We start from the raw sequence: 19,704 nt of genomic DNA on the forward strand, positions 1-19,704 counted from the left end.
AGATCTCAAGGTCCCTCGTTCAATTCTGGGTTTCGGTATGTAACACACTGAAATGTGCTTTTGTTGGTGTTATTGCACCTCTGGTCGTGTACTTATCATTTGGTTCATACGACCTTTGAATGAGTTGCAACCAGGCACTTGTGGGAAAGGGGCCGAGCCGAAATAGCTCAGTAGGGAGAGAATTGGACTCAAGGTTGCTGGTTCAACACCGGGTTTCGTTTTTGTCCGATTTATTGCACCTCAGTACCTGTTGCATTTTGGGCATTATAGGCCCTTTGAATGAGTTGCAATCATCCATCCATCCATCCATTTTCTGAGCCGCTTCTCCTCACTAGGGTCGGGGGCATGCTGGAGCCTATCCCAGCTATCATGGGGCAGGCGGCGGGGTACATCCTGAACTGGTTGCCAGCCAATCGCAGGGCACACATAAACAAACAACCATTCGCACTTACATTCACACCTACGGGCAATTTAGATTCTCCAATTAATGCATTTTTTGGGATGTAGGAGGAAACCGGAGTGCCCGGAGAAAACCCACGCAGGCACGGGGAGAACATGCAAACTCCACACAGGCGGGGCCGGGGATTGAACCCCACTCCTTATAACTGTGAGGCTGATGCTCTAACCAGTCATCCACCGTGCCATGAGTTGCAACCAGGAACTTGTAAAGAACATAGCAATCTGAAATAGCTCAGTTGGGAGAGCATTCGACTGAAGAGACGTGTCACATGTAACCCACAGAAATTTGCTTTTGTTGGTTTTATTGCACCTTTGGTCGCCAGTTTATAGGGCCTTTGAATGAGTTACAACCAGGCACTTGTGAACAACACAACAAGCCGAAATAGGTCAGTTGGGAGAGCGTTAGGCTGAAGATCTAAAAGTCCCTTGTTTGACCCCAGGTTTTGTCATATAACACACGCGCTGTGCTTTTGCTGCAGTTATTGCACCTTTACATGTCCTATGATCGATTCATGACCACTGTTTTTTGTCAATAAATGCCCCTTGACTGACTGGCACCCAGTCCGTTGACCACACTTCCCACCATACTTCCCACTCAGAGGTAGACTGAAGATCTAAAGGTGCCCGCTTCGAAAAATTATTTATAAATGCAAAAAATAAAAAATAAATAGTGAACCTGAAAGAGACGCTGACACTCCGTGATCATGTGAGCAAGGCCTTGAGTAGCGGCCATGTTCTCGTTCAGGTCCTTCTGGTCCGGTCGGCCGCTGGCGTACTTCCTCTGGATGGACCTTCATCATCATCGGAAGGACAACAGAGAACGTCCATAAATGAGTAAGAAGTGTTTTTTTGAAATTTACTTTATGCAGAAATTGCATGTAAATGCTGAAGAGCTGAGATTGAACTGAAATGCTTTGGAATTCATTCAAATGGAAGACATTTTGAAAGATGGCATACCTTGGCGAGAGCGTGTCGCCCTTGGTTAGGCTGAGGTGGAAGAGAGATGGCGCCAGGCAGACAGCAAGGTTGGTGGCCGTCATCTGGTTCTCGTCCACCTGCGCCGCCACGTCACGCAGGAAGTAGAGCAGCATCTGCAGCGCCTGGCGGTTCTCGTCCGCCATCAGCAAGATGGCCGCCCGCACCGCCTGCAGATGCTGCTCCTTGGGCACGTCTGTGGGGCAAAACGGGAAATGAGGTGGGCAAGCTGTCATCAGTGCTGGTGAGTGTGTGAGAATGCTGAGAGACGAGGACTAACGAGAAATTATTATATTTGTTTTGATTTTTTAACAAAAGTTAGTGTTATATATAGTAAAATATGTTTTTATGACAAAATATATTGTTTTCTGACAAAATACTTTGTGTTTCTTACAATATATGGTGGATTCATTGTCAGATGTAGTGTTTTGTGATGAAATATTTTGCTTTTATGACAAAAAATACTACATTTATGGTAAAATGTAGTATTTTAATAGATTCTGAATGAATAATCTGCTAAGTATTCAAACAAGAACAATGAATTCTTAACTCTAAGCATTGACACAATAACATGCTAAATGAATGCATCACTCCCTCAGTTGGCATTCAAACTATTATTACACAGTGAACCTACACGCTCAGCATTAACCACCACTAAAACCACAATGGAAACTCAGCATGGAAGCTGTTACCTACATTGATAGATGTGCAGGAATGTTTCCCCCAGTTTGTTACTTAGCAGCGGTTCCGGAAGGTCGCGGAAGAATTGCTTGAGCATGTCGGCCACGTCGTAGGCCGACTGGTCCCCGTAATCCACAGCGTCAGGCGAGGCGTCGCACTGTTGACGCAGCGCTTGGATGCGAGACTTCACACCAGACTTGCGGAACAGGCCCACCTAGAGGGAAACCCAAGAACCACCAAGATGAGAAGATGGAAAGAAGGTCCACGAGTACCTCGTCCAATCCTTTTTAATAGCGGATTTATTGGTCAAATTTTGTTTTCCGTGGCAAAATATTGTCCTTGCCACGAGTACCTGGTCCAAACAGTGGCGTGTGAGGTGGGCGAGGGCCTGCTGGAGGCACAGGGGCAGCGGGAAGCCGCAACGTCGCACGTGCATGATGAGTGGGACACCAAACACACTCTTGTCTTTGGTGTCCGGAGACTTTATACGCTTCATGAATTTGGGCACAGACCTGCAAGGAAACACAGAAGCCTGGGTGCGCTTTCATTGAAGATCTATCTACGGCTAGTACTAGTGGTTCAAATTTGGTAGCAATCGGACAAAATTTCAAGGAGTTTGACTTTGAAGGACCCTTTGGAATAGATCAAATTAATCTAAAATGGCAACTTCAAACCGAATGGCTTACGTCGTGTGTCTCTTCAGGCATGGCTTCTTTAGACTTTTTGTCACGCTACACATGCCAACCAAATTTCATGTTGCTAATAACAAAACTGTCTTTGGTGGCTGAATGGAAAAATAAAAATCAGGTTAGGTGCAACTAAGACAACTGAGCCTAAAATGGCCACTTCAAACTAATATGACTGACTTCCTGTGTCTTTTCAGGCATGTCTGCTTGAGACTTTTTCATGGCTCCACTCATGATAGACAAGTTTACCTAGTTTCATAATTCTGAGTAAATCTGGCTTCGGGGGCTGATTTAAAAAAGAAAAATCAGTTTGGGCACAACTGAGCCAATTGAGCCTAAAATGACCAATTTAAACCAAAATAGCTGACTTCCAGTGTCTTTTGGGTCATGGCTTCTTAAAACTTTTTTTGTGGGTGTACTCATTATAGACAAGGTTGCCAAATTTCATACAGTTGAGTAAAACCGGCTTTGGGGGCTGACATTTTTAGAAAGTTATGCGTGGGTCCCATTCCGTCTTCATATGGTGGGCCGCAAAAGCCAAGCAGCGAAGAAAACCTAAGGAGACTGGACTGTACCCACCAGGTCCAGCCGTGCTTGTTGGACATGGAGTACTTCTCCATGATGGCAGTGAGGCGTAGCAAGGAGAACTTGTGCAGCAGGCTGAGCTGGGCGGCCGACTGGGTGCTAATCTGCAGCGAGGACGACGGCTGGTTGAGATGGTCAGAGGTCCTGAAACTGGGCCAGCGCACTCTGGAAACACACAAGCAGCATTGCATTGTCTTTACCAGAAGTGACTTTATTCAGGCTTCTGACTGGCTAACATGGTTTTATAGTAAGGGTTGTTGCACTGGTATGCGCTTGACAGCCTATCAATGTGTTGTCACATGTACAAAAAGTCGAGAAAAGCGGTTCTCGAACTGGGATCCCCGGAACCCCTGAGATCCGCAAGCCATATCTTAATGGTCCACAAATTAACTCGCAATACATTATGTTGAGTCTACTATGATGTGCCCTGCGATGAAAAGAAGTTTGACACCTTTGGGAGACATATTCTTACCGTGGTCTTGTCAAGGATGCCCCAACGCCGGAATCCCTTCTGTCCCGACCAGGCCCGGTGGAGTCGGTGTCATTCATCGAGATGGGTGTTGTCCTGCCCTCACCGTCTTCGCCATCCTCGCTGTCCGCCAGTACGCCACGGCTCCAGTGGTCCACTATCTGCTGCAAGCCACTGACGTGCTGGATGATGTCGTCAAGGTGCGGGAACAGGTTGTCCTCCTTTTCCAGGTCCAGAAGGTCCCCCGTGCTGGCATATAGGTGGGAACCCGGAACGTTGTCGTACACGCTGACCCTGCTGCCCCTCGGAGCTTTCGGGCAGGGGGGCTTGGACAGGGGACGGCCAGACCAGATGTCGTCCAGGTTCTTGTTGTTGGGCAGTCGAGAGACAGCGGTGTTGGTGGAGGTTCTCCCAGGTGCCAGACTCTCAATGGACAGCGCTTTGGGGAAGGTGCCTGGCTTGTGGTCTTTGGGGACTTGGATGAGGAGGTTTTCGTGCGAGTAGAACTGGCTCCTCTGTCCGTCGGGCCTCTTGCCCTGCAAGGGGAGCTCCATGTCCTCTAAATACTTGCTGCTTCGCTTGCTGGCCGTCCGTGGTCGTGGGGGCGTGGGATCACGAATGGGGCTGACATTCATCATGGAGAGGTCGCCGCAATCATCACCGCAGTCGTTGCCAAGCTTGGCAGGTGATGTTTCACCATCTTCCCTGGCCAGATTGATCTCCAACTGGCTGATGGGAGTACACTGCAAAACCTGTAGGGCCAGGGGTTCCTCCCCTTGCAGCACGGGTCCGCTGATTACCATCGGGGGCCTGCGCTTGGAGCTCTTCCGCATAGTGGACGGCCCCCAGGTGCGCATTAGCTCCATCCGCCGCAGGAACGCCTTGGCTTTGCTGCGCCCCGCCTGTCCGTGTTGACCGCCCTTGACAGGCAGGGAGTTGTAGTTTGGGAGGTTGCGGGGCGGCGGCCGGTAGGCGGCCGACAGGGATGCCACCGACATGGCGTCTGCCGCCGTGGAGGCCGTGTCCTCACTGTGTAGCGAGGAGATCTCGGCCAGCTCCTGCTCGCTCAGCTCACTGAGAGCACTCTCGCTGCTTGCTGCGCTGCATGGGCCCTCGCTTCGCCCCAGGGGGGCGCCGTCCGACAGGAAGTCCTGCAGGCGGGACCAGCGGCGGCTGCTCCATTCAAACGTCCAACGCTTGCTGATGGCCATCGGGTCATCTTCATCTGAGTCGTCACCCTGTGGATTAACAAATTTTACCACACATTTCAGCTACGGGAACTTTAGGAACTTGGAACTTTTTAAGAGAAAGTTCCTAAATGTCCTAGTTCCTTTCCCCTAGAACTAGAAACTTTTGGTGTCCATGGAAGAATAAATATCCATCCATCCATTTTCTGTACGGCTTATCCTCACTAGGGTCGCGGGCGTGCTGGAGCCTATCCTAGCTATCTTCGGGCGAGAGGCGGGGTACACCCTGAACTTGTCGCCAGCCAATTGCAGGGCACATAAAAATAAACAACCACTCACACTCACACCTAAGGGCAATTTAGAGTCTTCAATTAACCTACCATGCATGTTTTTGGGATGTGGAAGGAAAAACGGAGTACACACACAGGCACAGGGAGAACATGCAAACTCCATACAGGTGGGGGCGGGATTTGAACCAGGGTCCTCAGAATTGTGAGGTAGATGTGCTATCCAGTCGACTACTGTGCCAGAAGAATAAATATTTCCGGGGTAATTTAATGTGGGTGTACTTCCAAGAGTTGCAGAAATCTGGAGGATCACAGACAGAAAATACTCTAACATTAGAGAAAGTCCTTAAGATTCCTGGATTCCCCTAGCAGGGTCTTCTTTAAGGCTCTAATATAAAACATTTGGACCATAGAAACGCGACCCTGGAACAAGGAACCTTTAAAGAGAAAGTTCCCAAATGTCCTAGATCCATTTCCTCGAGAACTAGAATAAATATTTCTGGGGTAATTTAATGGGGGTGTACTTCTGAGAGGTCCAGAAACTGAACTAGGAACTTTTGGAGGATCACAGAGCTAAAACATTCTAATATTAGAGAAGATCCTTAAGATTCCTGGATTCCCCAAGCAAGGTCTTCTTTAAGGCTCTAATATATCACATTTAGACCGTAGGAATGCTACCCTGAAAACTTTGGTGGACAGCGGAGCTGAAAGGTTGCAAACTAAGATCCGTGTATTTTGACCGCGATAACTTTCCCCTGCAACTATTTTACTACTTTGGGACAAAAACAGAACCTGCCTGCCGGGCAGGGGTTCGTACTTTTGAGATGACCATGAATCTTTGGGGTTGGGTCTGAACTCATAGCACATTTTGGCTGCAAAAACTTCAGGAACTCGGAACCTTTGGGGGACCATAGAGCCAGAAGTTGGAGAGGGCTTAGTAGTAGTTTCAAGAGGTCCAGGAACATCTGGGTCATAGTCTGAACTGACAGAATGGTCACTTAGTAAGAAACAAACACAAACAAGATAACAACTTCCAGTGTGTGAAGAAGACAAAAAAACAAAACAAAGCTTTGTAGAGGCGTGTCCTAATTCTATATGATAAACAAATTAATAAATACATTAAAAAAAATCTTACTTTCTTCTTGGGGTGGCTAATGTCCAGTTTCATGGAGGCGCTCTTGTTTAGCGTGTTGAGGCGCCTGCAACACACATTTACAAACACGTGGTCAAGCAATGACAGTATTCCTTATAAAAGTCTGAGGATGGTCAGGTGGAGAAATTCAAAAGCAGACAAGAAGCTTACCGGGACAGAGGCTCCACCAGGTCTCCATCCAAGAAGTCATGATCCCTTTTTACCGAGGAAATATTGATGGGAAACTGAGAGTCTGTGTGTGAGAGAGAGAGAAAGAGAGCAAAAGAGCAAGCGATAGGATTGATGATAATTAGAAGAATTGAACATTTTGGCATTTAAATATACAGTTTTTAATTCTGTTTTGTTTTATGTGTCAGTTTTACAGTAAACTTCAACTGGAAGTGACATACAGCTTGAAGCAAGCACGCGTCTCCTCTTTTTTGAAAAACTGGGTGAGTGAGTCTTTTCATTTCCTCAACGTGATCTTATCGGATAGTCTCCCATGTCTTGACAGCGAGAATGAGAACAGGCGCTATGGACGACTTTAAAAGTGAGTTTTTTGTAGGTTCATTCAAGCAACAGAGGTGACACTTGAACATTTAAAAAAAGGAATACCCTCCAACACAGCCAAAATATCACAAAATGGCCGGCATGAATGAAAGTGACAGGAAGCGAGAGGAAGAAGAGCGCAGTGAGAGTCCCAGTAGTGATAACAAGGCCTTTCCCACGACCCGCGGCTACCCGCCCACCATCCCATCCTCTCCCTCCGGAAAGGAAGTGGAAATAGTGGACAAAACGGAGATGTGGAAGGGATAGTGGAAAAAAAAAAACAATCAAAAAACATGATGGTTACCTTCATAGAGCTGCGCATACTGAGGAAAGCCGGCAGCTCTCAGCCAATCGCACGCCTCCTTGGCCTCCAGCTCTGCAAAGCGGGAAAGGAAGCAGTGTTACACATACGCACACACACAAATAACAACATACATACAAATGACACACACACAAACGAAACACACACGAATGACGACACACACAAATGACATCACAGTCACACCTACACACAAATAACGACACACACACATACATACACACGCACACAAACACACACACACACACACACAGCCTGCTATTCCAATCCCGGCATTCCAAGCGGATGGACGGGGGAGGAACATTCCGCAGTGACGCTCTGGGATTTTGCAGGAATGATGCGACGAGTGGGAAGGCAGGAAGTCCAGGCTTTTACTGACGCCTAAACACTTTAGCACACAGGTGTCAAACTGTGGCCTGGGGGCCAGATCCAACCCGCCACGTCATTTTATGTGGCCCTCAAGAGTGTGCATCGACTTCGTGTTTCTTGCTAAAATACCAAAATTCCAAATTGAGGTCACTTTTAAAAATCTTGAGATATTGCAAGCCTTTTTTTTTTTTTTTTACCAACCCCACTTTTAAAATAAAATTTATTAATACTGTAGTTGAACAAACAGTTTTTACTGGCTTTTGATTTCAAAAGCAATTATCCATTAATTTGTGTATATGTAATAATATGAGTCAATCATACATTCATATGAGTTTGTAGCCATAACGGCCCTCCGAGTGGAACCATAACAGCGATGTGGCCCGTGACAAAAATGAGTTTGACACCCCTGCTTTAGCGCTTCAGCTAGCTAACTAGCACCAACAGTTAGCTGTTAATGCAGCGTTGCCAGGGCAACGCGGCCGGTTAAGGACTTTTACAGCCATTTGTTTTACTGCTGTTTTCCGTTAGCTTGTGCGATGCTCTTGGTGTGTGGGTTTGTGTGTGTGTTTATGAGCACATTTAAGCATACTTTTGTGCTGACAAACACGTCGTAATGCAGCCGGCCATCACGTTTGTGACAAATAAATTAAATTGTTTATAGCTTAAGGTAGAAATTAATTACATGTATAGGTAGCCCTGCACATCAAACAAGAAAAATAGAACTTTCCAAACATTTTTGTATTTTTGTGTAGCTACAAATTAAGTAAATTAAATGAAATTAAATCATATATATGATTACTGATTATATTAAACCAAACAAACAAAAAACAATTGCTTGCGTCTTTAAAATAAAAATAAAATTGGGAGGGAAATTCAACTAATTATATCAAATTCAATTTAAAATACTTAATTACATTATAAACAAATCACGTATAAAAAAAATTATGTGTACTCTATATACAAGTCTATTAAATTAAACAAATCTAAATTATTAAAATTAAAAGTGTATACAAATTTACAAAGTAACCTAAATCGAATTAAATACATTAAATTACATTAAAAATATTAAAACAAATGACGATACAAGTCTACAAATAAAATACAAATAAAATACATACAGTAAATCAAATAGATAAACACTCTACAAGTTACAAATTAAATAAAACTAAATAAATAGATTACATCACTTGTATATTTAGCTAGATAAAATTAAAATAATGATAAAATTAAATTATATACACACACCTAAAAATAAAAATTAGACACAATTGCTTGCAGGTAGATTAAATTTGAAAAATAGATTCATAAACAAGCCTGCAAATTAAGTCAAACAAATCACTTGTATTTATACATGCTAAAATCAAATGTAATAAAATACAGTAAAATTAAATCAACACATTTACATTATAAGCCTACAAATTAAATAAATGATTTAAAATGTTGTAAATGTAAATTTAATTTAAAGGTAACTCCATCAAATAAAACAAAATTGCAACATCTACGAGGAAAGATAAAACTTGTAGCTACACTTGCTAAAGTCGTTATGAAATTTGAAAAAAATGGATGGAAAGATGCTTCTAAAGATTAATGAATAAAAATTAATGAATAAAATCTACCTTCAGGCTCTAGTGACTATGAATAAGCTCTACCCAGCAACAGATACAGCCACCACAATAATAATAATAATAATAATAAAACAATTAGAAGCCAACTCGGTCCAAGAAAAGTGAACATTTTATCTCCATTAAAGTTGCTAATGACGCTGACTTCCTGAGGCCACATTCCCACAACTTTTCGAAAGCCAAGAGCCTTCATCGTTCACCCTCCTCATCCTCGTCATGGCCGACGCGCCTGAAGAAGAGCAAGACAAGAAGCTTACTTGATGTCTTCATGGCTGGGGCCACATCTTCATCCCGCCTGTGTCATGGCGTCTCCTCACACCTCCTCTGGACTTTCCAACCAGCTTCAACACACATCCCTTCATCCCTCTTCCTCCTCCTCCTCTTCCTCACCTCCACGCTACCTACAGTAACCTCTCGCTAGCCCCTCTTCCTCATCACCGCGACACAGCCGCCAAGCCCGTGTGGCCTCCGCACAGGAAATGACTCGCTACACTTGGCTCGTCTCCGCCTTGGAGGTCAGCGGGACTTCTCCGCTTGCCGTTATTGGACGAAAAATACACACAGGCGCACACAAAAAACACAAACACACACACAACTCAAAACAAACCAAGAAGGGATTTCTTCCAATCTGCCATCTGTGGACTAGGAATGCCACCGGTGCATACAACGCGAACAACAAAGCAATGCGTTTCTCTCAACTGTCTTCATTTTCAAAGAAAGCGACACAGGCGCACAAGTCCCATGGTAACTTGACTTTGTACATAAATCAATAGACACAGGCGCAAATACGTAGATCACTTAGGAACATGACATTACACGTCAAAAGAAAGAGACATAAATGCATCACTCCCTTCGTAACGCGACTTTAAACTCCAAAGAAAGTGACAAAGGTGCGTATAGACGCACAACGCCCTTAGTAACATGACTTTACAGATCATGAAAAAGACACAGGTGCACAACTCTCTTTGTAACATAAGTTTTAAACATTAAAGAAAGACAGGTAAAGAACATGCAACTGCGATTGGCTGGCAACCAGTTTAAACATCAGAGAATGAGACACAGGTGACAAAAGCCACACAATTATCCATGAATTTAAACATCTAAGAGACACAGGATTATGACTCCCTCAGTAACATAAGTTTTCACATCAAAAAGGCGCACAACTCCCTTTGCAAAATAAGTTTAAATGTTGCGTTTAGCGACACAGGTGTATATAGAAGTCTGCCTTCATAACACAAGATTAAACATCAAAGAAAGCCCCACAGCTGCATATACCACACAACTCCCTTTGGAATGTGAGTTGAGACATCAAAGAATGAGACACAGGCGTACAACTCCCTTCGTAACATGAATTTAAAAATCAATTAATGAGAGACAGGTGCATAAAGACGTACAACTTCCATCATAATTTTAAACTTCAAAGAAAGTGACATTGGCGCATATAGATGCACATTGACCTTAAACATCAAAGAAAGCGACACGGGCGCATATAGATGCACATTGTGTATGTGTGTGTTTTCTGTGTGGGAACAAAGCTTGACTATTCATCAGCATCACAGAATTTAATCAAGAGATGAATTAGCAAACGTGCCAGCGGACGCACGCATGGGGTGGCTAATCCCGGCCGCCACCTACCCCACTGAGCTGTGTGTGTGTTTGAGGTAATTCCTCACACAATGTCCCGACAAGACTTTCATTTCCCGCTTTTTTTTTGTCAGGTGCCTGCTTGATGCCACAAAAGCTCGAAAGTCTGGGAATTTCTAGTTACCTCATCAAAAACAAGTTTAATCAAACCAGCAGGTGGCGCTACAATGACCTAACTGTGAGGTCATTGCAGCCAATCAGAAGCCTGAAGAAAGACGCATGTGGAAAAGGCAGTTGCGACATGTGTGTCGTCTTTTTTGCAAACTTAACTTCATGGCAGCGGCACGGTGAGCAAATGGTTAGCACATCTGGCTCACAGTACTGAGGACCGGGGTTCAAATCCCCGCCCCACCTGTGTGGAGTTTGCATGTTCTCCCCGTGCCTGCGTGGGTTTTCTCCGGGTACTCCCACATCTCAAAAACATGCGTGGTAGGTTGAGTGAAGACTCTGAATTGCCCGTAGGTGTGAATGTGAGTATGAATGGTTGTTTGTTTATATGTGCCCTGCGATTGGCTGGCAACCAGTCCAGGGTGTACACCGCCTCCTGCCCGAAGATAGCTGGGATAGGCTCCAGCACGCCCGCGACCCTAAAAAATAAAAAGTCAATGATGTTTAATGATGGCCTCAGTTTGACCCAGCAACAAGACTATTTCCATGTTCCTAAAGAGAAAAATGTATTCCAACATGATTTTCAGATCTGAACGAACGAAACAGATGAAATAAATAATCAACTCCACTTTGGGGGCATTGATTGTGTGATATCATTTCCTATCCTCTCGTTATTCCTAGACCGCGCACAGGCGGGATAAAAACAGAAACACAAAGTCAGCATGGGACTGCATGCCACACAGACATAGATTAGGTTGATAGACAGATGGATTGATACACTGACCGAGTTCTGCAAGCAAATTATTATTTTGAACTGTCCCTGAAAGCATCAACAACACAAGGAGACTACAAGGTGAGGAGGAATGTTTAGGGCGGTAGTGTGGACTTTCATCCAGCAGGGGGAGCGCCAAACACACCAATGACGTCATCCCGACTCTTACTCAAAAGGGGACTAAAACAAAACGCTTTTTTAAACCCATCATGCTTTGAGAGAGGACGCATAATGTATAACCAAACTGTTTTTAGTGTAGATTTCACACTGTGAAAAAAAAATGTCCCAACTTAGTCTAAATGAGCACCGTTTGATTGACAGCTGAGCAGGATAGAACACGTTCACGCAGGCCGCATTTTTCACCTGTCAATGTCTATTTATTTTTTTATATATATAGTCACCTCACACGCTACATAAAGGAGCAATTGGGAATAACAAGACCTGGCAGGTCGGGATGCTTTGACTTTGCTCTGCTGTTCTATTGTGTTTGCATCTCGAGGAATCATGTGACAGGAAGTAGAGGAAGTGACAGCTGATGAAAACAATGGGTGCAGTCACCGAAGAGAAACATGTGCTTAATTCATTGTAAACAAACAATTTGCAGCAGCCCATTTAGGCAGCGTGTGTTCTATTCTATTCAATTTGATTTCCACAACCTTTGTGGTATTCCTCTTCCAATTTCTACAGCAGCCCATTTCAGCAGACAGATAGCAGCTTTGTTTCAGTCCCATTTAGCATTTGCAATTATGATTTCTACAGCAGCCCGTTTAGTTTTGTTCTAGTCCAGTTTAATTCCCGTTTAAATTTCGACAGCAGCACATTCACATAACGTTTGTTGTCGGTTTCCTGTTTTGATATCAACAGCAGCCCGTTTAGGCGGTCTTTGTCTCATTTACGTCCTGTTTCGCACTTTGCAGCAGCCCGTTTGGGGAGGCTTGGTTGTTTTCCTTTCAATTTCTACAGCGGCTCATTTCAGCGGCCTTTGTTTTATTCCTATTTCAGTTACTACATCAGCCTATTTAGGCAGCCTTTGTTAACGTCCTGTTTCGATTTCCCTGGCAGGCTGTTTAGGCAGCCTTCTATTCTATTCACGTTTTGATTTCTACGGCGCCCCGTTTAGGCGGCCTTTGTTCTGTTCCTGTTTCAATTCGGCACGTTCAGACAGACTTCATTCTGTTTCTGTTTTGATTTATTTCCATAGCAGCCAGTTTAGGCCAAATTTGTTCTCGTCTATATTCTACTTACGGCTGCTTTCTACAGCAGCCCGTTTAGCCAGGCTTTGTTCTACACCTATTTACCATGACCGCAACTTTAGGCAGTTTTGATTTTCTACCCCAGCCCATTTGGGAAAACTTTGGATATTTCTGTTTAATTTCCGTTTGAATTTCAACAGTAGCCCGTTCAGGGAGCTTTTGTGTAGTCTTGTTTACTTCCTGTTTCCAAGTTCCAAAGCTGCCTGTTTATGCAGCTAACTAGTTGGGCCTGAATCAAGTGCATCAAAATGGAATCTACGAGGACCTCCAAGTTGCAGTGAAGACAAAACATAACCTCTTTGATACACCCGTACAAAATCGACCAAATCCTTCATCGATATATCGATTAAGCATTCCTTATTCCAGCTATAAGGTGACTTGGGGTCCCATTGGGGTCTACCTTGCTCCAGCCTCCGAAGCAGTTGCTTGCGGGCAATAATACGCGAAAGGCGCAGGGCCGAGCGGCGTCGGGGGGTCTGGCCCAGCCTCAGGTAATGGTCCTGGCCGTCGGACGTCATGGCCTCGAGGCACGTCTCTTCGGTGGCGCTGTCGCTGTCGCTGCTATTGGGGGTGTCCATGGGGGTCCTGTGCTCAGTTTCCGCCTCCTCTTCCTCCATGGCGGATTCCTAAACAGCACTGGCTGACTTCTCCGGATAATTCCAGTGCAAGCACTCCTCAAGAATTCCTCTGACATGCTCCAACTGGTACAGAGGCCCCGCCCCCTACTTGCTGGCAGCCAATCGCATCACTCACTCCAATGTTGGTGTCTCTCACCTGCGGTCAAATGCGTCCCACAAAAGTCATTCCATTTCCTCACATGACCGAGAGAGGACCCAAGGACAATGGAGATTGTGTGTGTGTGTGTGCACACATAAACACACACAAATGGTGACACAAATGGCCCGCGCACACACTTACACATTCATACACATGCACACTGTCACACACTCTGACCCAAACACACTCTCACACAGACGCACACAAATGCTTACATGCACACAGTCACTCACATACAGACATACACGCTTACACTCTGTATGTGTGTGTGTGAGACCTAGTGAGGAATGTTGCCATTGTTTCCAAGTGACCAATATTCCACATCCTCTAGTATGACGTTCCACATGGTTACACACACACAATAACACACACCTAATATTTGAGCAGAGTTCCTCATAAAGTATGCAATTTGACGAGACTGTCCTCTTCAGACTAAATGATGACTTTAACACCACTTGACTCACGTGAAGGAAATATGTAATGAATTTTGACTATGATGCCACTCCCCCCACCCCCTAACACACACACACACACACACACACACAGCCACGTGGAAGCAAAGTGCACGTGTACACGCATAAATTCATAACATGACGTCACTGTGGACACGCTTGGTTGCAGCAGGAGGCTGTTTTAAATTCAGTGTCCCGAAGCCAAACAGATCTTAAGTAGCGGCTAGCATTAGCATGTAAACAACCCCACTTGCACACATGACTAATAACCACAATGAACACAACACACATTCATAATTTATGGACAGCGGCCACTTCATTCGGAACACCCTCAAATGAGATCCAACAGAAAAATGCATACAATAATCAAATTACACACACACACACACACACGACAAATTAAATCACTCTAGTTGCCATGGTGGCAGTAGGCCAGCAGGAACCATTGGCTGTGCCTTAGCTGACACGAGCATTAGCCCCGCAATGAAGATTAAACACAGGAGACACCTTATTAGGTACACCCTTCTGATGAGACCCACTGAAACATTTTTAACAATGCCATAACAATAAGGTCGATAATCAACAATAGCTTCATTGTTGGTGCCAACAATTAATCAAAATGTAATTATTGACAAGTTGACCTTAATTCTGCAACCCCCCCCTCATCACCCCCCTCTCCCCAACACCCTAAACTTGGTGCATTGGCGCGCACGAGAAATAGTTGACACCGTCCCACGCATGCGCACTCCCGTGCATGCCGACAAGCTGGCATCCACAACACGGGATGACACCCCCCCAAACAGATGCTAAATGTGACATTGACCTTCCCAAAATACACACATTCACACACGCACACAAACAACAACTTGACTGCATTGAGGACTGTTTGCCTGACTGTCAATCAAAATGAAAAGCACACAAAATGGAGTCAAGTCTGACCTGCCAGCCGTCTCTCGCGCACATTCCTCCACAGCAGATCCCACGCCTTGGCCGTGGACTCCCTCAGCTGCTCGCTGATGGACCTCCGCAGCTGCAGCGTGGGCGTCCTCCGTGGGCTCGTCATGGCTCACGCATCCCGGTCCTGAGGCGAGACAGGTCCCCTCCGCCCCCACCCCCAAAAACAAGTCCCCCACCAAAACGTATTGTGCCGCAGTGAGCGTCCTCAGCTGCTGCGTCACCTCCTCCTCCGCAGTCAGCGACTAAAATTTCCACTTGAAAACGCGCGTGGTTGCTCGGGTGTCCTCGTGCGCGAGTGAGGCGGGACGTGTGACAAAGGAGCGCCAGATGTGAATGAGAGACCCCCGCCGTCCACTCCCCGTGCAACACACACACTGGCTCTCTCTCTCCCTCCCACACACACAATCACAAACTCACTCACACACATACACTGTAACACACTCTCTCTTACACAACGCTCTCACGGGCACGATCTCGCTCACTTACACACTATATCACAAAAACACACACTCCCCCCACATTTACAGACTCACATACACACTCTTTCTCTCACACACACTGTCACACATACCCCACCCCTTCAGCCAGTTTAATTGATCAACATGAAATTTGGTAGACCGGTCTATGATGAGTAGACGCACGAAAAAGTCTCAAGGAGCCATGACTGAAAAGAGACAGTAACTCTGCCATTTTGGTTTAAATTGGCCATCTTAGGGGCACCAACTACATTTACGCCACTTTAAAAGTCATCCCCTGAAGACAGTTTTATATAACGACATGAAATTTGGTAGCTGTCTATTATGATAGACCCACACAAAAAAAAAAGGCACAAGAAGCCATGCTCGAAAAGACGCAGGAAGTCTGCCATTTTGGCTTGAAGCAGCCATTGTAGGGTAATTTTGTGAATTTCCAAGGGTACTTTGAAGACAGACCAGTCGTAAAGATTTTGTCCGATTGGTATTTGTATGCATACTAAACAGAAGAACAACGCTAAATTACAAAAAATTTTTGTTTTTGTAATACTCAACATTCATGGGCTACTAGCAGACTAAAAGATACAAAATGCTTAGCTTTTGAAGTGTGTAGGTTGGATATTTTTAGTCTCATCTCCTTTTGGTTTTCATTTACGTTTATTTCCCGATAACAACTTTCTTCAGATTTGTGACTAAAATTGGTCTAACAGTGTGCTACGAGCGGTCTTGGTCTCGGGCCTCTTCTTCATCTTCCTCGCGCTTCTTCATTCCTGCTGGCCGGCGTCTATTTTGGGCATCGCTCACGCAACGCGTTCGTCACCCGCCGCACACACACACACACACACATAAAAGATGCACCCAGACACACACGCACAAGATGGATGAGCTGTGCACCAAGTGGAAAACATCTACAATAAACTCAAGGAGCAGATTGGAATCACCTTGACCTACATTCCGACAACTACACACACACACCTTGGCCAAAGGTCGAAGCCCTGGTCTTTCACAAATCATGAAAACTTTGTATTTTTTTAAGTACAGGTAAATGCAGAGTGGTAGCATTGGAGCTCTTGTTCGACTAAAGTAGTATGTTATTCTTTGATTCGCCGTGATTGAAATCCAAAAATTTCTAATTCTGCATTTTTTTTTTTTTTCAGCAGACTTGAATGCCGTTTAGAGTTTCATTTGTGCGTAGTGCTATCGATATCTGTAGGTTTTTGCAACATCACTGCTGACTATTGTTGCGACTGGTCACATTCAACCCTGAACATTTATCGTTCACTTTCACTACTTTCAATCATGGCTATTTATTCCTGTACAGGTTTATCGACCAGGGAACTAATACATCTTATCTGGATGAGCCAAAATTTTCTTCAATTAAACCACAACAAAACTGAGATAATTGTTTTGGGAATTGCTGTTAGTAAATACCTGGAGTCACTCTCTTTAAAAACCAAAGACAAAGCCCAAAACCTTGGTGTTCTGATAGATTCCGACCTGACTTTCAACAGTCATATTAAATTTATTACTAAAACTGCCTTCTACCATCTGAAGAACATATCCAGAGTGAAGGCTTGCATGTGTCAAGCAGACCAGAAGAAGGTCATCCATGCTTTTATCTCAAGTAGACTTGACTATTGTAATGGTCTTCTGACTGGACTCCCTAAAAGAGCATGAAACAGCTGCAGCTCATTCAGAATGCTGCAGCTCGGGTTCTGACCAGAACAAAGAGGTCAGAGCATATTACTCCAATTCTAAAGTCTTTACACTGGCTTCCAGTCAGCTTTAGAATAGATTTTAAAGTTCTGCAACTGGTCTAAAAATCCCGAAACGGTTTAGGTCCAGAATACATGAATGAAATGCTAATGGAATATAAACCAAGTAGGGCTCTGAGATCTACAGACTCAGGTCAAATAGCTACTCAGGCATTTAGCTATTATGCTGCACACAAATGGAATAAATTGCCAACAGAAGTGACATCAGCCCCAAGTGTGCATGTTTTAAATCCAGATTAAAAACTCTTTTACTTTTTCCCCATGCTTTTCAGAGCATTTTCACTTTTAAATATTTCTTGCACTGTATGCTGTTTCAATTGTATTTTTATTTTGTTTTATTCTCATTGTTGTAAATGTTTATAAGCTGTATTTTTCTTTGCTTTTAAATGCTTTTAATCACATAAAGCACATTGAGTTACCTTGTGTATGAAATGGGCTATATAAATAAATTTGCTTTGCTTTATTCTATTCAACATGGAAGATTCAAAAAGGGTCGTAGCGAAAGCAAAAATGAAAAGGATTCACTTTTTAGTTTCAAGCGTTGGACTTTCCGAGGTTGGAAGCCATACTCGTTTTCCTCCCTGTCCGTCGTACCGTGACGGAGACATGCTTTCACTTTTATTGCGCTTGTCGTCTGCTCTTCTCCGTCCAAGTCAGCAGAAATGCCGCTGATGTGCGAGCGGCATGGAATTGTGGAATAAAAAAGAATTTAAAAAAAACAGCCTGGATGAAAAGTGGGTCAGCAGAAGTCCCAAACTCTCCAGTAACAATAACAACAACGAGGATGTGGATGTTTGGAGTCCATCGAGCTAGCCATCCATTTTCTATACTGCATAGTGAGCTGGAGCCTATCCCAGCTGACCTGGGGCGAAAGGTGGGGTACACCCAGGACTGGTCACCTTGTGACAAATGCTAGTGTTTTTGTCATCAAATCTATTCTTAGCACATTTTTTTAAACAATCAATAAAAAAAATGACCAGACCAAACTGAACTCAAGTGTAGTACTTGGTGAAAACGCGGCTTTAAATGCTAGTTCACATTCTGTAAATCAGCTTTAATCACTATTTCTACTACAGATACTTTACACGAGAACTTGTTTGTTTTGTTAATAATGACCCCTAAACGGGACCAACCCATAAATGAAATTCCCCCCTGAAGGCTCTCTCAGATGAATGAAAGTGTGGAGTGTTTGGATAACAGGCTAACAAGCTGCCAAGCTACAGCGCTAGAAGGCAAATAAGCTATCAACCTAAAGCTACAACTCAACAACAAGGCTAACAGGCTGCAAAACTATAATACTAAGCTAAATAAGTGAGAGAATGTGTTTGTGTGTTTATGTGTTGGCATGTAAATCAGTCAGTCGCATGTTTTTTTTTTTTTTTTTACCCCCCCCCCACTTCTTGGCTTTGTTTTCCCCCTCCAGAGTGTTTATTCGCACCTTATTCCTGTCCCAAAATGGCAGTTTGGCAAAGGCGGCGGCTTACGTGTGGTCTCGGACGTGCCGACAAGCTCTGCTCAGAAGCGCAATACGTTGAGTGGATGTTTGTACAAATGTATTTTTTTGTGTCAGATAAAAATTTACTTTTTGGGGAACGTTTTTATGTGATATTGCCTATTAAAAAAATCAGGTCAAAAACGCCTTCAAATTAGAGTAAAACAGTATAATTTGATCATTTCTCAAAACACCTCCTCGACCCTTTCATTTCGTCTGCAATCCGGGGAACCCCTTCTCCGATTGGCTGACAAGTTTCAGTTCAAAATATCCACCAATAAGCTCATACGGGCCAAAATTGCGAGGGCTTCTCAAGGTCGACGCGTCAATATTCTCACATTTCACTGTGTTTCTTGCCCTAAACAGCTAACAAACCATAAATGGAACATTATTTGTGAGAAGAGCTGTGTGGGCACTGCAATAGGTCAAGTAGTTGACTAATCGATTTTTTCAGAAGCGTTTGCTCATTCCACGTTTTTGAGAAAATTCCACAAAGGTGGCGGCCACTTATCATGTTGCTACTTGTAGCTTGCTAGCTTTGAAGCCTGGGAGCCTTGTAACCTGGAAGCTTTGTAGCCTTGTAGCTTTATAGCTGCTTGGTAGCATTGAAGCTGTTGTTGCCTGGTCGTCACGTAACCACGCTGCAGTTTTGCAATTTGGTAACCTTGAAGCTGTGTAGCT

The 19,704-nt window shown here is 44.3% G+C and overlaps 1 protein-coding gene across 3 annotated transcripts in view; it reads right to left on the reverse strand.

Moving 5' to 3' along the window:
* stard13a (StAR related lipid transfer domain containing 13a) overlaps positions 1 to 15,443 on the reverse strand; it is a 45,684-nt gene extending 30,241 nt beyond the window's left edge. The window contains exons 1-10 of one of the 3 annotated variants that reach the window (XM_061751644.1): positions 15,266 to 15,443; positions 7,315 to 7,386; positions 6,633 to 6,714; positions 6,465 to 6,528; positions 3,859 to 5,093; positions 3,381 to 3,551; positions 2,468 to 2,627; positions 2,131 to 2,329; positions 1,417 to 1,630; positions 1,136 to 1,250 (exon numbers count right to left, since the gene is read on the reverse strand). In XM_061751644.1, coding sequence (XP_061607628.1) covers positions 1,136 to 1,250; positions 1,417 to 1,630; positions 2,131 to 2,329; positions 2,468 to 2,627; positions 3,381 to 3,551; positions 3,859 to 5,093; positions 6,465 to 6,528; positions 6,633 to 6,714; positions 7,315 to 7,386; positions 15,266 to 15,389 — 2,436 coding nt within the window. In that variant the 5' untranslated portion in view covers positions 15,390 to 15,443. Of the gene's footprint in view, positions 1 to 1,135; positions 1,251 to 1,416; positions 1,631 to 2,130; positions 2,330 to 2,467; positions 2,628 to 3,380; positions 3,552 to 3,858; positions 5,094 to 6,464; positions 6,529 to 6,632; positions 6,715 to 7,314; positions 7,387 to 9,577; positions 9,897 to 13,497; positions 13,775 to 15,265 lie in introns of those variants that run through there. The other 2 variants (XM_061751643.1, XM_061751646.1) reach the window with 2 other exon arrangements.
* Positions 15,444 to 19,704: the final 4,261 nt, after the last annotated feature.

This window comes from Phyllopteryx taeniolatus, chromosome 17 (genome assembly GCF_024500385.1).
Source record: "Phyllopteryx taeniolatus isolate TA_2022b chromosome 17, UOR_Ptae_1.2, whole genome shotgun sequence".
NCBI classification, from domain to species: Eukaryota; Metazoa; Chordata; class Actinopteri; order Syngnathiformes; family Syngnathidae; genus Phyllopteryx; species Phyllopteryx taeniolatus.